This window comes from Triturus cristatus, chromosome 8 (assembly GCF_964204655.1).
Source record: "Triturus cristatus chromosome 8, aTriCri1.1, whole genome shotgun sequence".
In the NCBI taxonomy this organism is placed as follows: domain Eukaryota; kingdom Metazoa; phylum Chordata; class Amphibia; order Caudata; family Salamandridae; genus Triturus; species Triturus cristatus.
Window position 1 is genome coordinate 73,996,395 of NC_140591.1, and position 17,313 is coordinate 74,013,707.

At 45.6% G+C, this 17,313-nt stretch overlaps 1 protein-coding gene across 4 annotated transcripts in view; it reads left to right on the forward strand.

The window, feature by feature from the left end:
- The window catches only part of POLQ (DNA polymerase theta), a 580,345-nt gene that overhangs the window by 313,594 nt on the left and 249,438 nt on the right, over positions 1-17,313 (forward strand). For all 4 annotated transcript variants that reach the window (XM_085621032.1, XM_085621029.1, XM_085621031.1 and 1 more), the window contains exons 20-21: positions 8,946-9,186; positions 11,897-12,090. In XM_085621032.1, the coding sequence (XP_085477158.1) occupies positions 8,946-9,186; positions 11,897-12,090 (435 nt within the window). The remainder of the gene's footprint in view (positions 1-8,945; positions 9,187-11,896; positions 12,091-17,313) is intronic.

Below are 17,313 nucleotides of genomic sequence, written 5' to 3' on the forward strand. Positions count from 1 at the left end.
AGGACCAACTGCCAGCTACACCAAGTCGTGTGACCCAGGCTGCAGGCATCAAATGGTTGGGACAAGAAAATGCCACCTTTCTTAAAAGTGACATTTTCCGCGTTGTGACTTAAAATCCGACTTTACCATTAAAGATGGCTTTAAATTAGAATTCTTTAGACACCAAACTAGAGATTCCTACTGGCTCTCAATTGAAAGTTAGCATTAAATGTAATAAATTAACCCAATAGTATCCTATGGGAAAGGCAGGCCTTGCAGTAGTGAAAAACAAATTTAAGAGTTTTTCACTACCAGGGCCTGTAAAACTTAAACTTTCATGTCCAAATTTTTAAATACACTGCACCCTGCCCTCTGAGCTGTCGAGGGCCTACCGTAGGGGTGACCTATGTGCATTAAAAAGGAAGGTTTGGGTCTGGTAAAAGGTTTATTTTGCCAAGTCAAAATGGCAAGTTAAAACAGCACACACAGGCTGCAATGGCAGGCCTAAGACATGTTTAAAGAGCTACTTAAATGGGTGGTACAATCTGTGTTGTAGGCCCATTAGTCACATTTAATTTACAGGCCCTGAGTACATGTAGTACCACTGTAATAGGGACTTACAAGTAAATTAAATATGCCAGTTGGGTGTAAACCAACCTTAAAATGGTTAAAGGAGAGTGCAAGCACTTTAGCACCGGTTAGCAGTGGTAAAGTGTGCAGATTCCTAAAGCTAGCAAAAACCTGTTTAGAAAACAGATGACTCTGCAGAGGGGCCAAGTCCAACAAGTGTGTTTTTAGAGCATTCCGATCGATATATATATTTATATATATATATTTATATATATATATATATATATATATATATATATATATATTCACTTAAAAAACCATAGGTTTCACACATGTTATAGTTAGCTGGACATTTCACTCGTAAAAAACCAATGAAATTCCCCCGTTATAGTTAGTGCAGGCAACTATAACTCATGCGACCGCAATCCTCTGCTGATGACGTCAGATATTACATTACTGTATTTAGACACTTATTTACCCATGTCTTCTTCCATTAATTTTAGCTATACATATATTACAAATATTTATTTTTCAGAAAGACACATATGTCATCAGTGATGTAATATCTGACGTCATCAGCAGAGGATTGCGGTCGCGTGAGTTATAGTTGCCTGCACTAACTATAACGGGGGAATTTCATTGGTTTTTTACGAGTGAAATGTCCAGCTAACTATAACATGTGTGAAACTTATGGTTTTTTAAGTGAATTTGCAAGGTTTTTTAAATGCTAATTCGTAACTATAACGTGTGTGAAACCTATGGTTTTTTCAGTGAATTTCAAAGGTTTTTTAAATGCTAATTTATGTATGTATTTTTTATTTTTTTTATGGGATTTTTAGCGTGCGCGCACTGTGCGCGTACCTCGCTTAATTTTCCGTAAAAAATTTTTAAACATTTTTTTACGTGTGTTTTTTCAGCGTGCGCGCAAAGTGCGCGCACTCCGCGATTTTTCGAAAAAGAAATAAAATCTTTTTTTTGCCCTTGGGGGTCCTTCTGGGACCCCCTGACAAAGGCTAGGGGGTCAGGAACTGTCCACCCTGCCCCCTTTTCACGTTCTCCACCTTTGTTTTTCACCCCCTCAGACTGCGAGAGACAAAATGGCGGCCGACACTTCCTGGTTTCGACCGATTCGAATGTTTACCGACATCTAACAACCAATCAGAATTGCGCTCGCGCACGGCAGAGTGCGTGCACAGTGCGCGCACGGTGCGCGCGTATAGATATTTATATGCTTTTAAATGCTATTTTCTCAGGAAATACTGAAGAGATTTACAGGAGACCTTCAAAAGGCACTTCCTTGACCTTATGGCTACCTCTCTGCCAAATTTCACGTAATTCTGTTCAGCCGTTCGGGCTGTACCTTCGACTAAAGGTCCTATGGAAAAATGCATGGGGAAAATGCGTTTTGGGACCCCCTCTTTTTCTTGGCCCCCGCTTGACGAATCACCCCGAGACTTTCAGGGTAGGAGCTGAACGGAGCGCCCCATTTGTTTTGAAAATTTCGCGAGAATTCGTCAACCGGCGCCAAAGTTATTCAAAATAGAATTTTGAGATTTCCTATGGAAACTAGGTTGTAACTATAACTATCTACTGGCGACCGCCAGTAGATAATATATATATATATATATATATATATATATATATATATATATATATATATATATATATATATATATATACATATATACATTCTACTGGCAGTCGCCAGTAGATAGTTAGGACCGAGTTCCCATAGGAAATCAGAAAATTCTATTTTGAATAACTTTGGTGCCGGTTTACTTATCTTCGTGAAATTTTCAAAACTAATGGGGCACTCCGCTCAGCTCCTACCCTGAAAGTCTCGGGGTGATTCGTCAAGCGGGGGCTGAGAAAAAAGGGGGGTCCCAAAACGCGTTTTCCCCATAGGACCTTAAGTCGAAGGTACAGCCCGAACGACTGAACAGAATTACATGAAATTTTGCAAAGAGGTAGTCCTCAGGTCAGGCATGTGCCTTTTGCATACATGGTGTCAATCTGTTCAGTAGTTCCTGAGAAAATTGCAGTTAAAAGTACATAAATATCTATATGCGCGCACGGGGCGCGCACCAAATGTCCGCGAGCGTAATTCTGATTGGTGGTTAGATGTCAGTCAACATTCCAATCGGTCGAAGTCAGGAAGTGTTGGACGCCATTTTGTGTGTGACCGTGAAAAAGAAAGGTGGAGAACGTGAAAAGGGGGCAGGGTAGAGAGTTCCTGACCCCCTAGCCTTTGTCAGGGGTTCCCTGAAGGACCCCGAAGGGTGAAAAAAACATTTTATTTTTTTTCAAAAAATCGCGGGGTGTGCGCACGGTGCGCGCACTGTGAAAAACCCTTAAAAAAAAAAAAAACATTTTAAACTGTTTATAAGTTTATAGAAGATATTAACTATGCTGTTCAACTTTATCCAAATTCAAAATAAAAGAGCTGAGCCATTCCATATTAAAGGATACAGTCAATCTATAACTATATACATAGGTAGTTTATTGTAAAATAAATATATAAAAAATATAATAATACATACATAAATTAGCATTTAAAAAACCTTACAAATTCACTAAAAAAAACATAGGTTTCACACACGTTATAGTTAGAGATTAGCATTTAAAAAACCTTGCAAATTCACTTAAAAAACCATAGGTTTCACACACGTTATAATTAGGAATTAGCATTTAAAAAACCTTGCAAATTCACTGAAAAAACCATAGGTTTCACACACGTTATAGTTAGGAATTACCATTTAAAACACCTTGCAAATTCACTGAAAAAACCATAGGTTTCACGCATGTTATAGTTAGCTGGACATTTCACTCGTACAAAACCATTCAAATTCCCCCGTTATAGTTAGTTCAGCTAACTATAACTCGCGCGACCGCAATCCACTGCTGATGAAGTCACATATTACATCACTGGATTCACTAAGATACTGTTAATAAGTCAGTTATACAATTAATTTTACAAAAATAAACATCAATTTAGACACTTATTTACCCATTTATTCTTCCATTAACCTTTAGATATACATATATAAAAAATATTTATTTTTCAGAAAGACATATTCACTGGATGATGTCATCAGTGATGTTATCAGCAGTGGATTGCGGTCGCGCGAGTTATAGTTAGCTGAACTAACTATAACGAGGGAATTTCAATGGTTTTGTACGAGTGAAATGTCCAGCTAACTATAACATGTTTGAAACCTATGGTTTTTTCAGTGAATTTGCAAGGTTTTTTAAATGCTAATTCCTAACTATAATGTGTGTGAAACCTATGGTTTTTTCAGTGAATATATATATATATATATATATATATTACCTACTGGCGGTCGCCAGTAGGTAGTTATAGTTAGGACCACGTTTCCATAGGAAATCCGCAACATTCTATTTTGAATAACTTTGGCGCCGGTCGACGAATCCTCGCGAATATTTCAAAATAGGTGGGGCGCTACGCTCCGCTCCTACCCTGAAAGTCTCGGGGGGATTCGTCAAGCGGGGGCTGAGATAAAAGGGGGGTCCCAAAACGCGTTTTTCCCATGCATTTTTCCATAGGACCTTTAGACACAGTTACAGCCCGAACGGCTGAACAGAATTACTAGAAATTTGGCAGAGAGGTAGTCCTCAGGTCAAGGAAGTGCCTTTTGTAGGTTTGGTGTAAATCTGTTCAGTAGATTCTGAGAAAATAGCCTTTAAATCAATATATATATCTGAGCCAGCTTACGGTGCGCTTACGGTGCGCTTACCGTACGCGTACGGTGGCGTGCGCGAGCGCGATTCTGATTGGCTCTTAGATCTTAGTAAACATTCGAATCGGCCGAAACCAGGAAGCGGCGGCCGCCATTTTCTCTCTCGCACTCTGAGTGGGGCAGCATAAATGAAGCCCAAAAATGTGTAAAGGGGCAGTTTATTGAGATAATATTCACCCAGCAGTGATATACGGGCCCCCAAACAACCCCCAAGGCCCAAAAATTTTTTTTATTTTTTTTCGAAAAATCGCCGATTACGCTTACCGTACGCGTACGGTAAAAATTGGTTTAAAAAAAAAAAATTATCCACACTCTCCCCACCCCAAGTGCAAATGGTGCCCTAAGGGCACCATTTGTGCATGGCATATCAAACAAATGAAAATAATAAACAAAACATTTCACAACGATGCGCATAATATGTCCCCCATGTGCGCACGGTGCGCGAAGCGCGTCGTGCGTACATGGCCCATCCCGCATAATGTGACCACCGTGCGTGCATGGCACTAACTGCGTAAAGTGGGCGCGAAGCGCACCGTGCGCGCACGGAACGAACTGCGTTAACTGGGCGCGCACGCCACGAATGGCGTAAAGTAAGTTAGCATTTAAAAAACCGTACTAATTCACTGAAAAAACCATAGGTTTCACACACGTTATAGTTAGGAATTAGCATTTAAAAAACCTTGCAAATTCACTGAAAAAACCATAGGTTTCACACATGTTATAGTTAGCTGTAGATTTTACTGATAAAAAACCAATGAAATTCCCCCGTTATAGTTACTGTAGGCAACTATAACTCACGCGACCGTAATCCTCTGCTGATGACATATGTGTCTTTATGAAAAAAAAATATTTGTAATATATGTATAGCTAAAATTTAATGGAAGAAGACATGGGCAAATAAGTGTCTAAATACAGTATTAGCATCAGCAGAGGATTGCGGTCGCGTGAGTTATAGTTGCCTACAGTAACTATAACGGGGGAATTTCATTGGTTTTTTATCAGTAAAATGTACAGCTAACTATAACATGTGTGAAACCTATGGTTTTTTCAGTGAATATATATATATATATATATATATATACATATATATATATCTTTTTCAGAAAGGTTCTCGAAAGTTGGCAGTGGTCCCCTGGACCATGGCCTATTCTCCCAGAAATGTCAAAAATTCACATAGGAGAGAGAAGCCGTCCAAATGGAAGCCCGTGTTACTTTATGGCAGTTTGTAGAGCGCTGTAATCGCCCGAGAGGGTATCCAAGCGCTTGAGCAGGTGTGGTCTCTGCAGAGGTTTTTGAAGGTCTTGTGCCTCCTGCGGAACTCAAGAAGTGAGAGGGGGCTCTGATGCATTGTGTGAGGCTGTTCCATGTTTTAGGTGCGGCGTAGGACAACGAGCAACATCTGCCTCTTCTTCTGTGAATGGCGGGGTGGAGAGCAGAGGTGTCTGGATGGATTGTGAAAGTGTGTGCATGCGGCGCTTCAGTTATGCGGGTCCAGCATGTGTAGGGCTTCGCTGGTGCGTCGAGTTACCAACCAGACTTGGAGGCGGGCAACTTTTGAATGGTTTGTGAACAGAATTCCGGTTGCAAACCAGTGATGCATCTGATACTCATTTGGCACTGTGATGGAATTCTCAAAACCTGACGCTTCCTAGCACCGAATCGATGTCTATTCGCAAACCCATTTTAATGGTCGGTACAGTTTTCCCGACTTCTAAAATGGGGTTTGTGCTTTGCCAGAAGCGTGTTTGTGGTGACAGAGGAAGCCGGCCTGGATGTTAAACGTGGAGACTCCTTCACCCCAATAACTTTCAAAGAGAGCCTGCAATCTGATTGGATGTCGAGGTTGATCAGTTTGTAGTAGTTGTCGTCATTCCTTCCCAACAAATGCAGTTTTCACAACGTGCTAAAACAGAGATGAAAAATGAAGCTTGCACTCTATGATCTCTGGCGGAGGCATGACTTGGATTTAGAGAACTTTGAAATAAATAAAGTTAGAAGCAAAAGCGCCACCACAAGTCATCTCATCAGGGTTTTACTAGGAATTCTCATTCATTCATTCATTCATTCATTCATTCGGTCCGCGATGCTGGGAAGGCAGGCCGCCAGCCCAGGGTGACCAGGCTCCGCTGCAGCTATGGCCGTAGATGTTCTATTTATAGTTCGTTTATTGTATTCACTTCGTCTCCCTGGTCATGTCTTTCCGGAAACGCTTCAGAGGTCTCTAAATGTCTTGCGTAGGGCAAATGTCTTTGAGCGACGGTGAAATATTATGGGTTGGAGCAGCTCTGGTGACAGGAGGTCGCACTGTGAACAGGCTTTGGTTGCATTGTTTAATGGCTGCTGTCATGCGTCACCTTCCCGCCCCTGGCGGCAGGAGTGAAAAGGACACGCGTCACCGTTCCACGTGCGTTGACAGCAGGGGTTTAAGAAGGGCAGATCAGACATTCAGCAAATGCTAGGCCCGGAGGCAGCATGTTCTCCTTTCTGCCCAGTTAAGTCATTTCAGTATACCCCTTAGCGTGTTTCTGCGCGCTCCTGAATAATGCAGAATTGAAGTGTAGGGACATGCAATGATGTGCACAAGACCACACGGTTTAGGTCCGGCGGAGCCAAGAGTGAACGTATATCTTTGTATCCTACAGCCAACAGCTCCACTCCGACTTTTCACTACAGGGTAAGGCCTCGCCCACGTCACTGTGTCAGTGCACTGGGCTCCGTGGAGGTGAACTAATCGTGCTGCAGATTGTCACGCGGTACCACAGGGCGGGAAACGTCCTCTTCCGCCATGGACCGAAGCAGCGACCCTGCTGCCCCTGTCTCTTACTCATTCCCTCCCTTACACGTGTTTATTCTCATTGCTTCCTTCCTTCCTTTCACTCATGTCCTACATCCGGCCTCTTCCTTCCCTCCTCCGTTTTTCTAGTCCCCCCCCCGTTCTTCTTCCTTGTGTTTCCTTCCTTTCTCCGCCTTCTCTCCTCCCTCGCCTTTACTTCACTTCCCTTCCTCCGTGCTCACACCTCTCTCATTTGTCCAATTCACCCTTTCTGCCTGCTCACACCTCTTTCATCAATTGCATTGTTCCAGGGATTTTTATTGGATGACTTTTATTTTTTTAAGTATAAAAGTAGATTCGGTCGCACTGCATCATGGGATTTTTGCAAAAATACCACCACCTGGACGCAAGAAATGGCCTTGGTTGCAAATATCGAGCACGTGATTACTCCGCTTCTCCTCGGTTTACTTTGTGCGGCCTCCATGAGGCGGCGTTAATACCCTTCTGTGAGTCTGGCGGGGGCGGTCTGAAGCGGTCTAGCGTTCTCCGTGCCCTAGGAGTCTGGAGCGAGACAGGGCTTCGGTGAACTTATCAGAAACCTAAGCTTGAAAATAGTGAATGGCGCTATCCTCTTATCTAACACTCGTTGCATCTACCAGCTCTACACCAGTTAACTCTTCCGATGAAGTCCAGAAACCTCCTTGAGGTAATCGTTGGCTTTTTCTTTCAATCATAATATGTTCTCATTTCGTTGCATTGTTTAATTACAATTACTCTAGGTATTTTAAGAACCTTCTTTTCCATGCCTATAAAGTTTAAACTCGGGTGTTATTTCTAATTTTGACCTTTCCCCCTCCCTGGTTTCTTTTTCCCTTCCTGATTCCCCTCCCCTGTTTTCCTCTGATATTTCCTTTCTCATAAATTGGTTTTGCTAAAGATTATAATTTTATTATGTTATATCATATTGTATATGAAGTTATCTTATGTTTAATCAACTTTTTCTCAATAAACTTAAAAAAAAAAATAGTCAATCGGTGTCTACACACTGACATGTACAGGTGCCGCACGTGATAATAGGCAAATACATTTAACTCCACGTTCACAGGTCCGAATCAGCTGTCTTCCTTCCCTCGTCGATAACATGAATACTAGGTCTGTTAATAGCGCCAAGAATTTCCTTCAGGATGAACTGTGTGCACTGTGTTACGCGTTACTTATAGCTAATTATTATCACCCGCATTGGTATTTTGATCGAGAGCAGCCTCGCAGAAGGAACAGGGCGTAGAAGCCGCCGTCTGCACCCTGCAGATGAAAGGGGGACTTGGAACCCCTGCACCGGCCTTGTCTGTGTCATCAGCCGGCGTGTCCTAGGCGCCATCTCTGCGCGCCTGTTCATCCCCGCTGCCTGTCCCTACCACCGGGCTCGTCCCCGCCGCCTCTGGTTGCCGTCACAGGAGGGAGCGGCCGGCTTGACACGCTCTGCCTCAGCGGCAGAGATTGGAGCGCTGCCTGCGCCGTAAGATGGTCCCCGTACCCCCCACCTCCGGCGGGGAGTCAGCCTCGTGCCCGCCACGTGCTCGCCCGCCTCTCCCTGCGAGCCCCGCCATGTCATCCGTGCAATCAGACGGGCCTTCTGACAGCTGAGCTGTATATAGATTACCTCATCAAAGGCAGCCCGGGGCCTGGGGCAGGAACATGCCGCGCACACAATTAAGAGCAGAAACATTTCCTTTTTCTAACTATCTTGGGAGATGAAAGTATATCTTAAATGCATATGTTTTCACAGTGTTATAATAAAGTGCACGTTTGGTTTCACTTGGCTTTCGCAGGGCTTGGTTTCATGGTCTCTCTCTTCCGAATGACAGGTGGCGTGTTGGCTGCTGGACCCGGGCTCCAAGGAGCGGACCCTTCACAATATGGTCACCAATTTCATCCCTCAGGAGCTGCCCCTCCTGGAAGGGCTGGGGACGGGGCAAGGCACCAAGAGCCTGGGCCTTGGCGCCGACCCGGACCAGTCGGGGCGCTTCCGGGCCTCCATGGAGGCCGTGCTGGTGTTTGGCGTCATGGACCGGCTGACTGCGCTGCTTCAGAAGGAGCAGATTCACGGTAACTAGTCCCAAGTAGACAAAGGCTAACATCTGTAAACTGTATACTAGTCCATGTCCTGGAGAACCTAACTAAATGTGCCCCAGTGGTGTTGAACCCCGTTAATGGGTGCAGCGGAGACACACACCAGAATGGAGATATGTTTGGCCCTGTCAAGGCGGTTCTAGAGTCACTGTTTGGGACAACGCAATAACTTTGTGTAGTTTATTAACCAAGAGCCAGATTCTCCCCTCATGAAGCTTAGCTTGCTGGTCACTCTTGCCCACTGTGGTCTGCAAGCGGAGGTCTGTGGTTGTTAGATAACGCCTGGAAAGGCCTTTCTCTGTGTCCTTGCCACCTTCTCTTGACCCACTGACTCTTGTTGGCTCTCAGTTGAGCACGGGCTGGGGTTCTCTGGGCTTACAAAGGACAGGAGTCCAGGATGCAAGGACCACAGGCTAGAGTGAGTCCAAGATGAGGATCGGAGTGAGTCAAAGCGACTTTGAGAAATGCGAGTATGTCGTAAGGGGGCAGGAGAGATTGCGCAGTTAAAAGAAACCATGAGTGGTGGGGAGTCAATATGTAGACAGGCCTTAAAGGTAAGGTAGGACGTGCCATACAGGGAGGAGTGAGGGGTGAGAGGTGTGTGTGTGTGTGGGGGGGGGGAAATCGGGTGAGGAGGTTACTGAAAGAAGCATTCCTTGATCCTGAAAATACACCTCGCATCTCCCATCCTACCCACATCAAAGTGATCACCTTCGATCTGGTCCTAAGAGCCTCACCATCAGTGACCCGTTACTCCCAGTGCTTGAACGGGCAAACCATCTCACCAAACCAGGTCATTTTCATCACAATCCGCCTGCCACAGTTGCAAACCAAAACATGAAAAACACCACTTCACTCCTTAAATGTTTTCCTGTGAGTATTGTCCAACGAAACCTCATCACGCGGTCAACGACATCCCATCTGAGAATGAATGTCATCGAACCCTTTGACTCTTTCCACTCCGCTCTAAACTCCAACCAGCAGGGGATTCCCAATGAATGTGTGAATCCCAAACCACAACCTACTGTGCCTACATAATTCCAATCTCTCACCACCAACAAAAATCTTTTCAGAAACAAGAAAGCAAACGTAGGCAGGCCAATTCAGGACATTTCCTCGCATTGTTAAATTCACTTCACTCCACTCCCAGACGTCTCATCACCAAAGTATTAGCAACCTACCATAAAGCACCCATCACAGAAGAACCCGGCAAAGACATATCACGCTTTCAAAGGAGCCAAACCCTACATCTGGCCTCGTGTCGCTCCTCCAGATTCCACACCGTTGGTAATGGGGATGCAGTCAAATATTTCTTCACTGAGAAGTTCAAAAAAGACAAACCTCCACATTGGTATCCCAAAACAGACCCACAACCTGCCGTCCCTTTATGTAGCATCCTTAAGCGGTTCAACTTACAGCTCCCTTGAAATCAAAATCAAAGATCTGGCAGCTGGCACATATGAATACAGCATCCTGCCCCCAAACGTGGTGAAATCTCCCTCTCTCAAGAACCACACCCCTCCTCCACTTCATCCCCAAGGTGTGTTTGGCAACTCACTCAGGACTGGAGAGACCCCCCTGAATCCACTAGTGAAGGAAGCAGCCCTGGACCTCAATGAATTCGCCAACTCTCAGCCCATTAGGTACTTGGGGAAGCTGTCCAGATCCAGCTGCCAAATTAAACCAACAAGAACGACCTCCTGCCTGACTGCAGTCTGGCTTTGGGTCCTGATGCAGGATCCGTTAATGACATTCTCCGCCCCCTAGTCCCATTCCCTCATATTCACCCTCTGCATTGTGCTGTTAAAGTCCTACCCACAGATGGCTGTGTCAAGGGACAATACAAGGCCGGTGAGGCACAGCTCTAGTTGGAAGGCTCCTCTGCCAGCAACATACACCGATCCAACACTTGTCCTGCCCTTGTGAAGAAAGAGTTGTGCAGCATCTGCCTTAAACTGAACCCTGCCAAAACCCAATTTTTCATGATCTCCAGAAGATCAGATCCAGGAATGACTGCCCTACAAGAAACGTCAGTAACTAAGTTTAACTTTTGACACTGCCCTTCTACAAGACTCACTTTGCATAGAAAATCCAGACGGTTTGATACCAGCTCTCACTGCTCTAAAAAGCAAACATTGTCCTCCACGACGCAGACTTCAGGACCACTGTTCAAGCCTGGTCTCTCTTTTGGCCAATTGGCATCTCTGCCATCACACGGACTCATCTGAAGAATGGGCTGCATGCTGCGGCTGATCTCACTCAAGGACTCAAAAAGCATCACAGCGTCACTTGAAACTTGAAGGGCTTGCATTTTCGATCAATCAATTAGGGTGGGTAAAACGCAACTACTCACCCGCGAGGGTCTCAAGGCTGGGGGGAAGGAGGGTGGCTCCGTTGAGTGCAGGTGGTCCAGAGAATTTGAGGTGACTGGAGGCCCCTGATCCAGTCAAGGTAGATAGTGGGCAGAAAGGGTCTGGTTACTTTTAGCATAGGTGGTGGTAGGCTTCTGGTGGTACCAGCGGCACTGGCGCATGCCCTAAAACTCTCAGAGCCCAAGCTGGCCCGGGTAATAGTCGATGATCTTAAATTATCCATTCACCATACTGCTTTCATGCTCTACCATTGGTTAATTCCTCATTCTTGAATTATGCCACTGGGATTTATTTTGCATTTATACCTTTCACAGATGTCTTCCGCACTGTGGAGATGCCCACGCAGTACTGCCTTGCACTGTTGGAGCTGAATGGCATTGGCTTCAGCACTGAGGAGTGTGAGACCCAGAAGCACATCATGCAGGCCAAGTTAAACGAGATCGAGGCGCAGGCCTACCAGATGGCCGGACACAGCTTCTCCCTCACCAGCCCTGATGATATTGCAGAGGTAGGTGACCCTCATGGATTTCTGTAGTAAATAGCAAGATCTGCATGCCTTTTTTAAGACATGGCTTTGTGTTCCAGGCTCTGTTTAGCACTAATTAGTATCTGTGGGACATAATCTTGGCTGTTATTTGTGTTCAGCATTTTTCTACCTAAAAACATGGTCACTTGTGCAGTTTTCATGATGATGAAAATTCCAGCATATTTTCCGTTTTTAGTGGCTTACTGTGAGAAATGTTTGTGTTTCAGGAGGATCAAAAATAGACGTTTGCCCTCAGGAAGTCAATTTTTTTAGCCTCTAAAAGCGCAATATATAGAGAGCGGAGGAGCATTGCCCGCCTGCAGCAAGTGAAGCAGGCACACAAATATAAGTAAAGTGGCACAGTGTGCAAGGAGTGGGGCTGAATCCTGCGATTGCAGGATTATAGCTGCCCCTGCAGTGCGCATGTCGGGTTTGCCAGCTCGTTTGCCACAGCCAGCCCGACATGTGCAGTGCGCACCCAGCTATCCCATGTACCATGGCTGTGAAACAGTCGGATGATTGCTGGCACAGGCCCCCAGCCTCAAAATGAGGGCTAAGTTAGCCTGCTCCCACCATTCCTGTAGCTTGTTTCATGCTGAGAGCAGCTTCAGGATTGGTTGTTGGTGTTCCCCTAAGGAGGAAGGAAGTCCTTCCTTTTCCTGCTCGTGGATGTTGATATGGGGAGAGAAGTGCCGCACCCAGGGGAACAGTAAATATGGTCAGTTTGGCGCTGTATTGTCCCTCCATATTTTCAGGTCTTGCCTAGCGAACGCAGCGCATGTGCTGCTTCGCCTTGGCGAGATTATTGTTGTCGGTATGGTGCGCGAAGGGAGACAAACCATGTGCGCGCACAGACAGGTGATGTGTACGCGCATGGCGTCTCCTCTTTGTCTCACACGCTCCCACCGCCCGCTCAAACGCTCACACCGCGCGCTTGTTACACGCAGTTTCAGAATCCCTCTTTCAAATCGAAGACATTCTGTGTGTGTTGAGAAATGGCAGTACTTTATTTTAGCCTTGAGACATGCTTCAAATACATGCAAGTATCATGGGTGCTCAAGAGGGCTAAGATTTCAGCTTGTTTCTAAAAATACGTGTGCATAATGAGTCCGTGGCCTGTGTCTTCAGAGTTCAAGCGCGAGACACGCCTCAGATGCAGCCCTCTCACTGGAGCAATCTGCGAACATCATTCTCTCTGCTCTCTCCAGTCACCATAAATCAGTTTTTTACATTTAATAGAAAACGTTTTTTTCTTTTACTGTTAATCTTAGGTATGGAGTTAATGAATTGTTTTTCCAGAATTCAGTATGTGTTTTTAAATCCACTTTTGGGGATGGTAGAAGTATTTATTATGCTAAAAGTATAAAAAGGCAGAACTGTCTGGACTCACACTCTTCCTAGTGCGATCTCAATCCTTGCCCAGTCCTGGAGGACAGGCCCTCTTCCCAGCTAGGGGAGTGAACTGCAGCGCCTTCCTAAATATCTGGAATAGGCAAGACAAGGAGCTCGATTCCAGCACAGAGTGGGGCTGAAGACTGCCATCAGTGTCACTATACACCAGGCACACTGTCCTAAACTATTCATTAAGGCACTCACTTGTCTGGAGCGCGGAAAGCATCTTGCTAGCTCAACTGTACAAATACCATCTCCGACTCCCTCTCCCAGCAGATAAATCGCCGTTGTAAGGGGGGTCAGCACAGAGTGCCCTTTTACGAAACACTGCACGAATGCCCAACTACAGGGTGTGCCAAAAATGATTTTTAAAAAGGTGAAGATGAACTAGCGCTGAATGATGTAACTACTAACTGGCTTTGTGCCATTCAGGCCAATATTAGACAATCTGAGCATTCCAACCAATAACGCTGTGGATGCTGGGACTTGTAGTGTTGCCTTTGCCATAATAAACGCTGGCCTACAAATACTTGTATTTAACAACAGGAGTATAAAACAATAAACCACGTTGACATTAGGGTAGGTACGTAAAGAAAAAACAGTATCTCAACTGGTAGCACTATAAAGGACAATTAGACATGTATGTATAATACATTATGTGGAAAGAAAACGGGAAAATCTGAAATGATTTTGAAATGTGCACATGGCATCATATAATTGTGATCAAAATTAAAAGGTACAGTTGTAGCAGCACTGTGAGCAAATAATGCGTGAACAACCCGAATTGGACTTGGTGCTCAATTGTGTACATGACACAAACAGGTGGCGACGCAAGTGACAATTGTGAAATCAGCGAAAACGGTGCAAGGTGCGGATGTGAACAAGTATATACAGTGGGTGTTGTGGCTCAAGACAATGATTTACAATGTTAGAGTTGGAAAATTGAAACAATTTCATTTGAGACACAGAAGGAAGTGCGCCATTGGTTGCGCTGAGGAGTCGACGACGTTTCGATCCTATCAATCAGGATCATCTTCAGGACCGGGTTGTGGGTAATAGCGGTGCTGTACAGGGAGGGAAAGGAGAAGGGTAAGGGAGAGGCGGGGGATAGGGCTGCACGTGTGAGCATGGGGGTGGTGGGGAGGCATATTAAGTGCAGCGCCCGGGTAACGTCAGAGAGGGGAGCAAGCCTGGTGTGCAGCCTGTGAGCGGTAGCGCAGGTCAGTAATGAAGTGACAGGAAGGTAAGAATCCCAATGGAGCATCTGTGCACAGACGGTGGCAACAGAGGCTGGAACGGTGAGTGGAGGAGAAAGGGCAGTCACTCAGTGGGTGGGGAAGGAATATGGAGTGAATAGCGCTGGAGATCGGATGCGTGAAATGGAATGCGCACTGGTGATTGGGCGCTGGAAAAGCAGGCAAAGTGATTAAGAGCTGAGCAGAGTGAGGTGTTAGTTAAAATAGAAGCTGGGATAACCGGAAGGCAGGTCGGTAGAAAGCGCTACCTGGAAGGACACGGTTCTTCAATCGCGTGTTACCGGGGTAGAAGGTCTCCACTGGGGACCGGAGATCCTACGGGGGTGAAGAATAAACATGAGCGTGCATGCAGGGGCTCACGGAGGAAAAGAGGAAGCGCGGGAAGAGACTGGTAGTTACCTTGGTGTAAAAAATCAGGGGGATGTAAGATTACGGGCGCCGTGTTCAAAGGGACATCGGCGGGATCAAGGTGGGAGGCTCCTCTGTGTCCCAAGAGCAGGGCACTGAATAGGGAGACCTGTGGAAAAAGACAGCGGGACTAGTAAGTCAGCAACTGGTAGGGAGACAGGAAACTAACCAAGGATCGGTGGGGCTTACCTAGTGAAGCGGACTTAATCCGGCGGTGTTGCAGTCATCCGGGACCCGCCACGTTAGTGTGCGGAGTGTCGGAGCTGGGCTGCTGTGTCTAGGCTATAAGGCAGTGAGGCTGCTTCCGGGGGTATACGTCACATGATCATGCATGCTTATCTGGGGGGGGGGGGGTGTCTACAGTGACGCGGCGCGCGGGAGGTGGAACAGGACGGGAGGACATGACAAAAGTTCACAATTGAATATTGGGAATGTGCCGTGTTAGAGGCATAATAAAGGTGCGTGATAGTTCTAAATAATGTACGCATTGGGACACAACAAAGAACAGTGAGCAATTGGTTAATAAAATTTGCACTAAAGTGCATTAATGAAACAACAATTAAATGGCAATATGAATTAAAATGGGAACATGAGCTGGACAGGGGCAGTCCAGGTGTACGAGCTACCTAAATGCACAGCGCAGTGTGCCAGGTTAGTCACAACAATAGATTCCAGAAGGATATCAAATTCTACAACATAGAGAAAACATATCCATACCTACGTGATGAATTCTACAACACACCATATATTCCGCCCAGGACCCGCAACTGGGGCAGATACCGCAATAACCAACAGATCACTTTCTCCGATTCTTCCAACACATCCATTGAGGACTCTTGACAGAAGTGACAAACCCAGCACATCCCGAGCTGTCAACAGACCACAACCCCTAATACCACCCGGTTTATTAGGACAAGGCCGTGGACGAGGCCTACCTCAAACCCGATCACGGAACAACCGCCAATACCAACCTCAATTCTCAGGAGAAAGACAAACCCGAAACAGATTCTACCAATGGGGCACTCCTCAATAAACGACCACACGGATACCCGGCCCACACCCGCTTCCTCCACCGCACCTGACTTGGATCCACAATCCATACTCATATTTAACCTCTCAGACCACATCCTATCTCACGACGAGACTCAACTTCTCAGCAGAGGCCTAAGTTTTGTTCCTATGGAACGGACCAACTTTTTAGACTTACAGTCTAATCTACTAATGTTTTTCCCCGACGAATCTGACTCAAGCAATTCTTCTGTGACAAATCAGCATCCATCCAACCAGCTGGACCACGGTTCCACCCACCTTCAGCCCCCATCTTCTTCCATGCCACCGGAAATACTAGCATTCAAACGCCTGGTCCTACAGGAACTTGCAGACCTCCAAGCTCAATTTGAATATGTCTCCTATAACCTACCCCTCTCAGAAAAACAAGCCTTGATCAACCTCAAAAACAAACCTGAACTCATAATCAAACCAGCAGACAAAGGCAGCGGAATCGTGGTCATGAACGCAAGTAAATATGACTTAGAAGTTAAAAGACAACTATCCAATCTCAAACACTACCGCCCCCTCACCAAAGATCCCTTACCAGATCTCAGAACCAAAATACAACAAACCACTGGACAAGCTAGATCCCTCAACATCATATCCCGACAAGAATTCAACTTCCTGAACTATCCACACCCCCGCACACCAGTGCTATTTATACTTCCCAAGATCCATAAAGACAGCACCAACCCCCCGGGTCGCCCCATCGTCTCAGGTTGTGGTTCCATTCTTGAACGACTGGGAAAATATATTGATGCCATCATAAAGGAATTCATCCCTTCTACTGACACATTTATCAGGGATACCATGGACCTCATCCTCACCATTGAAGACAGACCTTTTGACATGATCACAGACCTCATGGTTGGATTGGACATCGAATCATTGTACACCAACATCCCGCACAGCGCAGGACTTAGTCATTGAGTCACTACTTGAAACCAGGCCTAGACCCACCTTGATCCCTACTGAATTCATCATGTATTTGTTACATATTGCCCTAGAAAACAACTATTTTCTTTACTGCAACACATTTTACCTCAAAGTCAAAGGTGTCGCCATGGGAGCGTGCTTTGCCCCAAATTTTGCTATACTC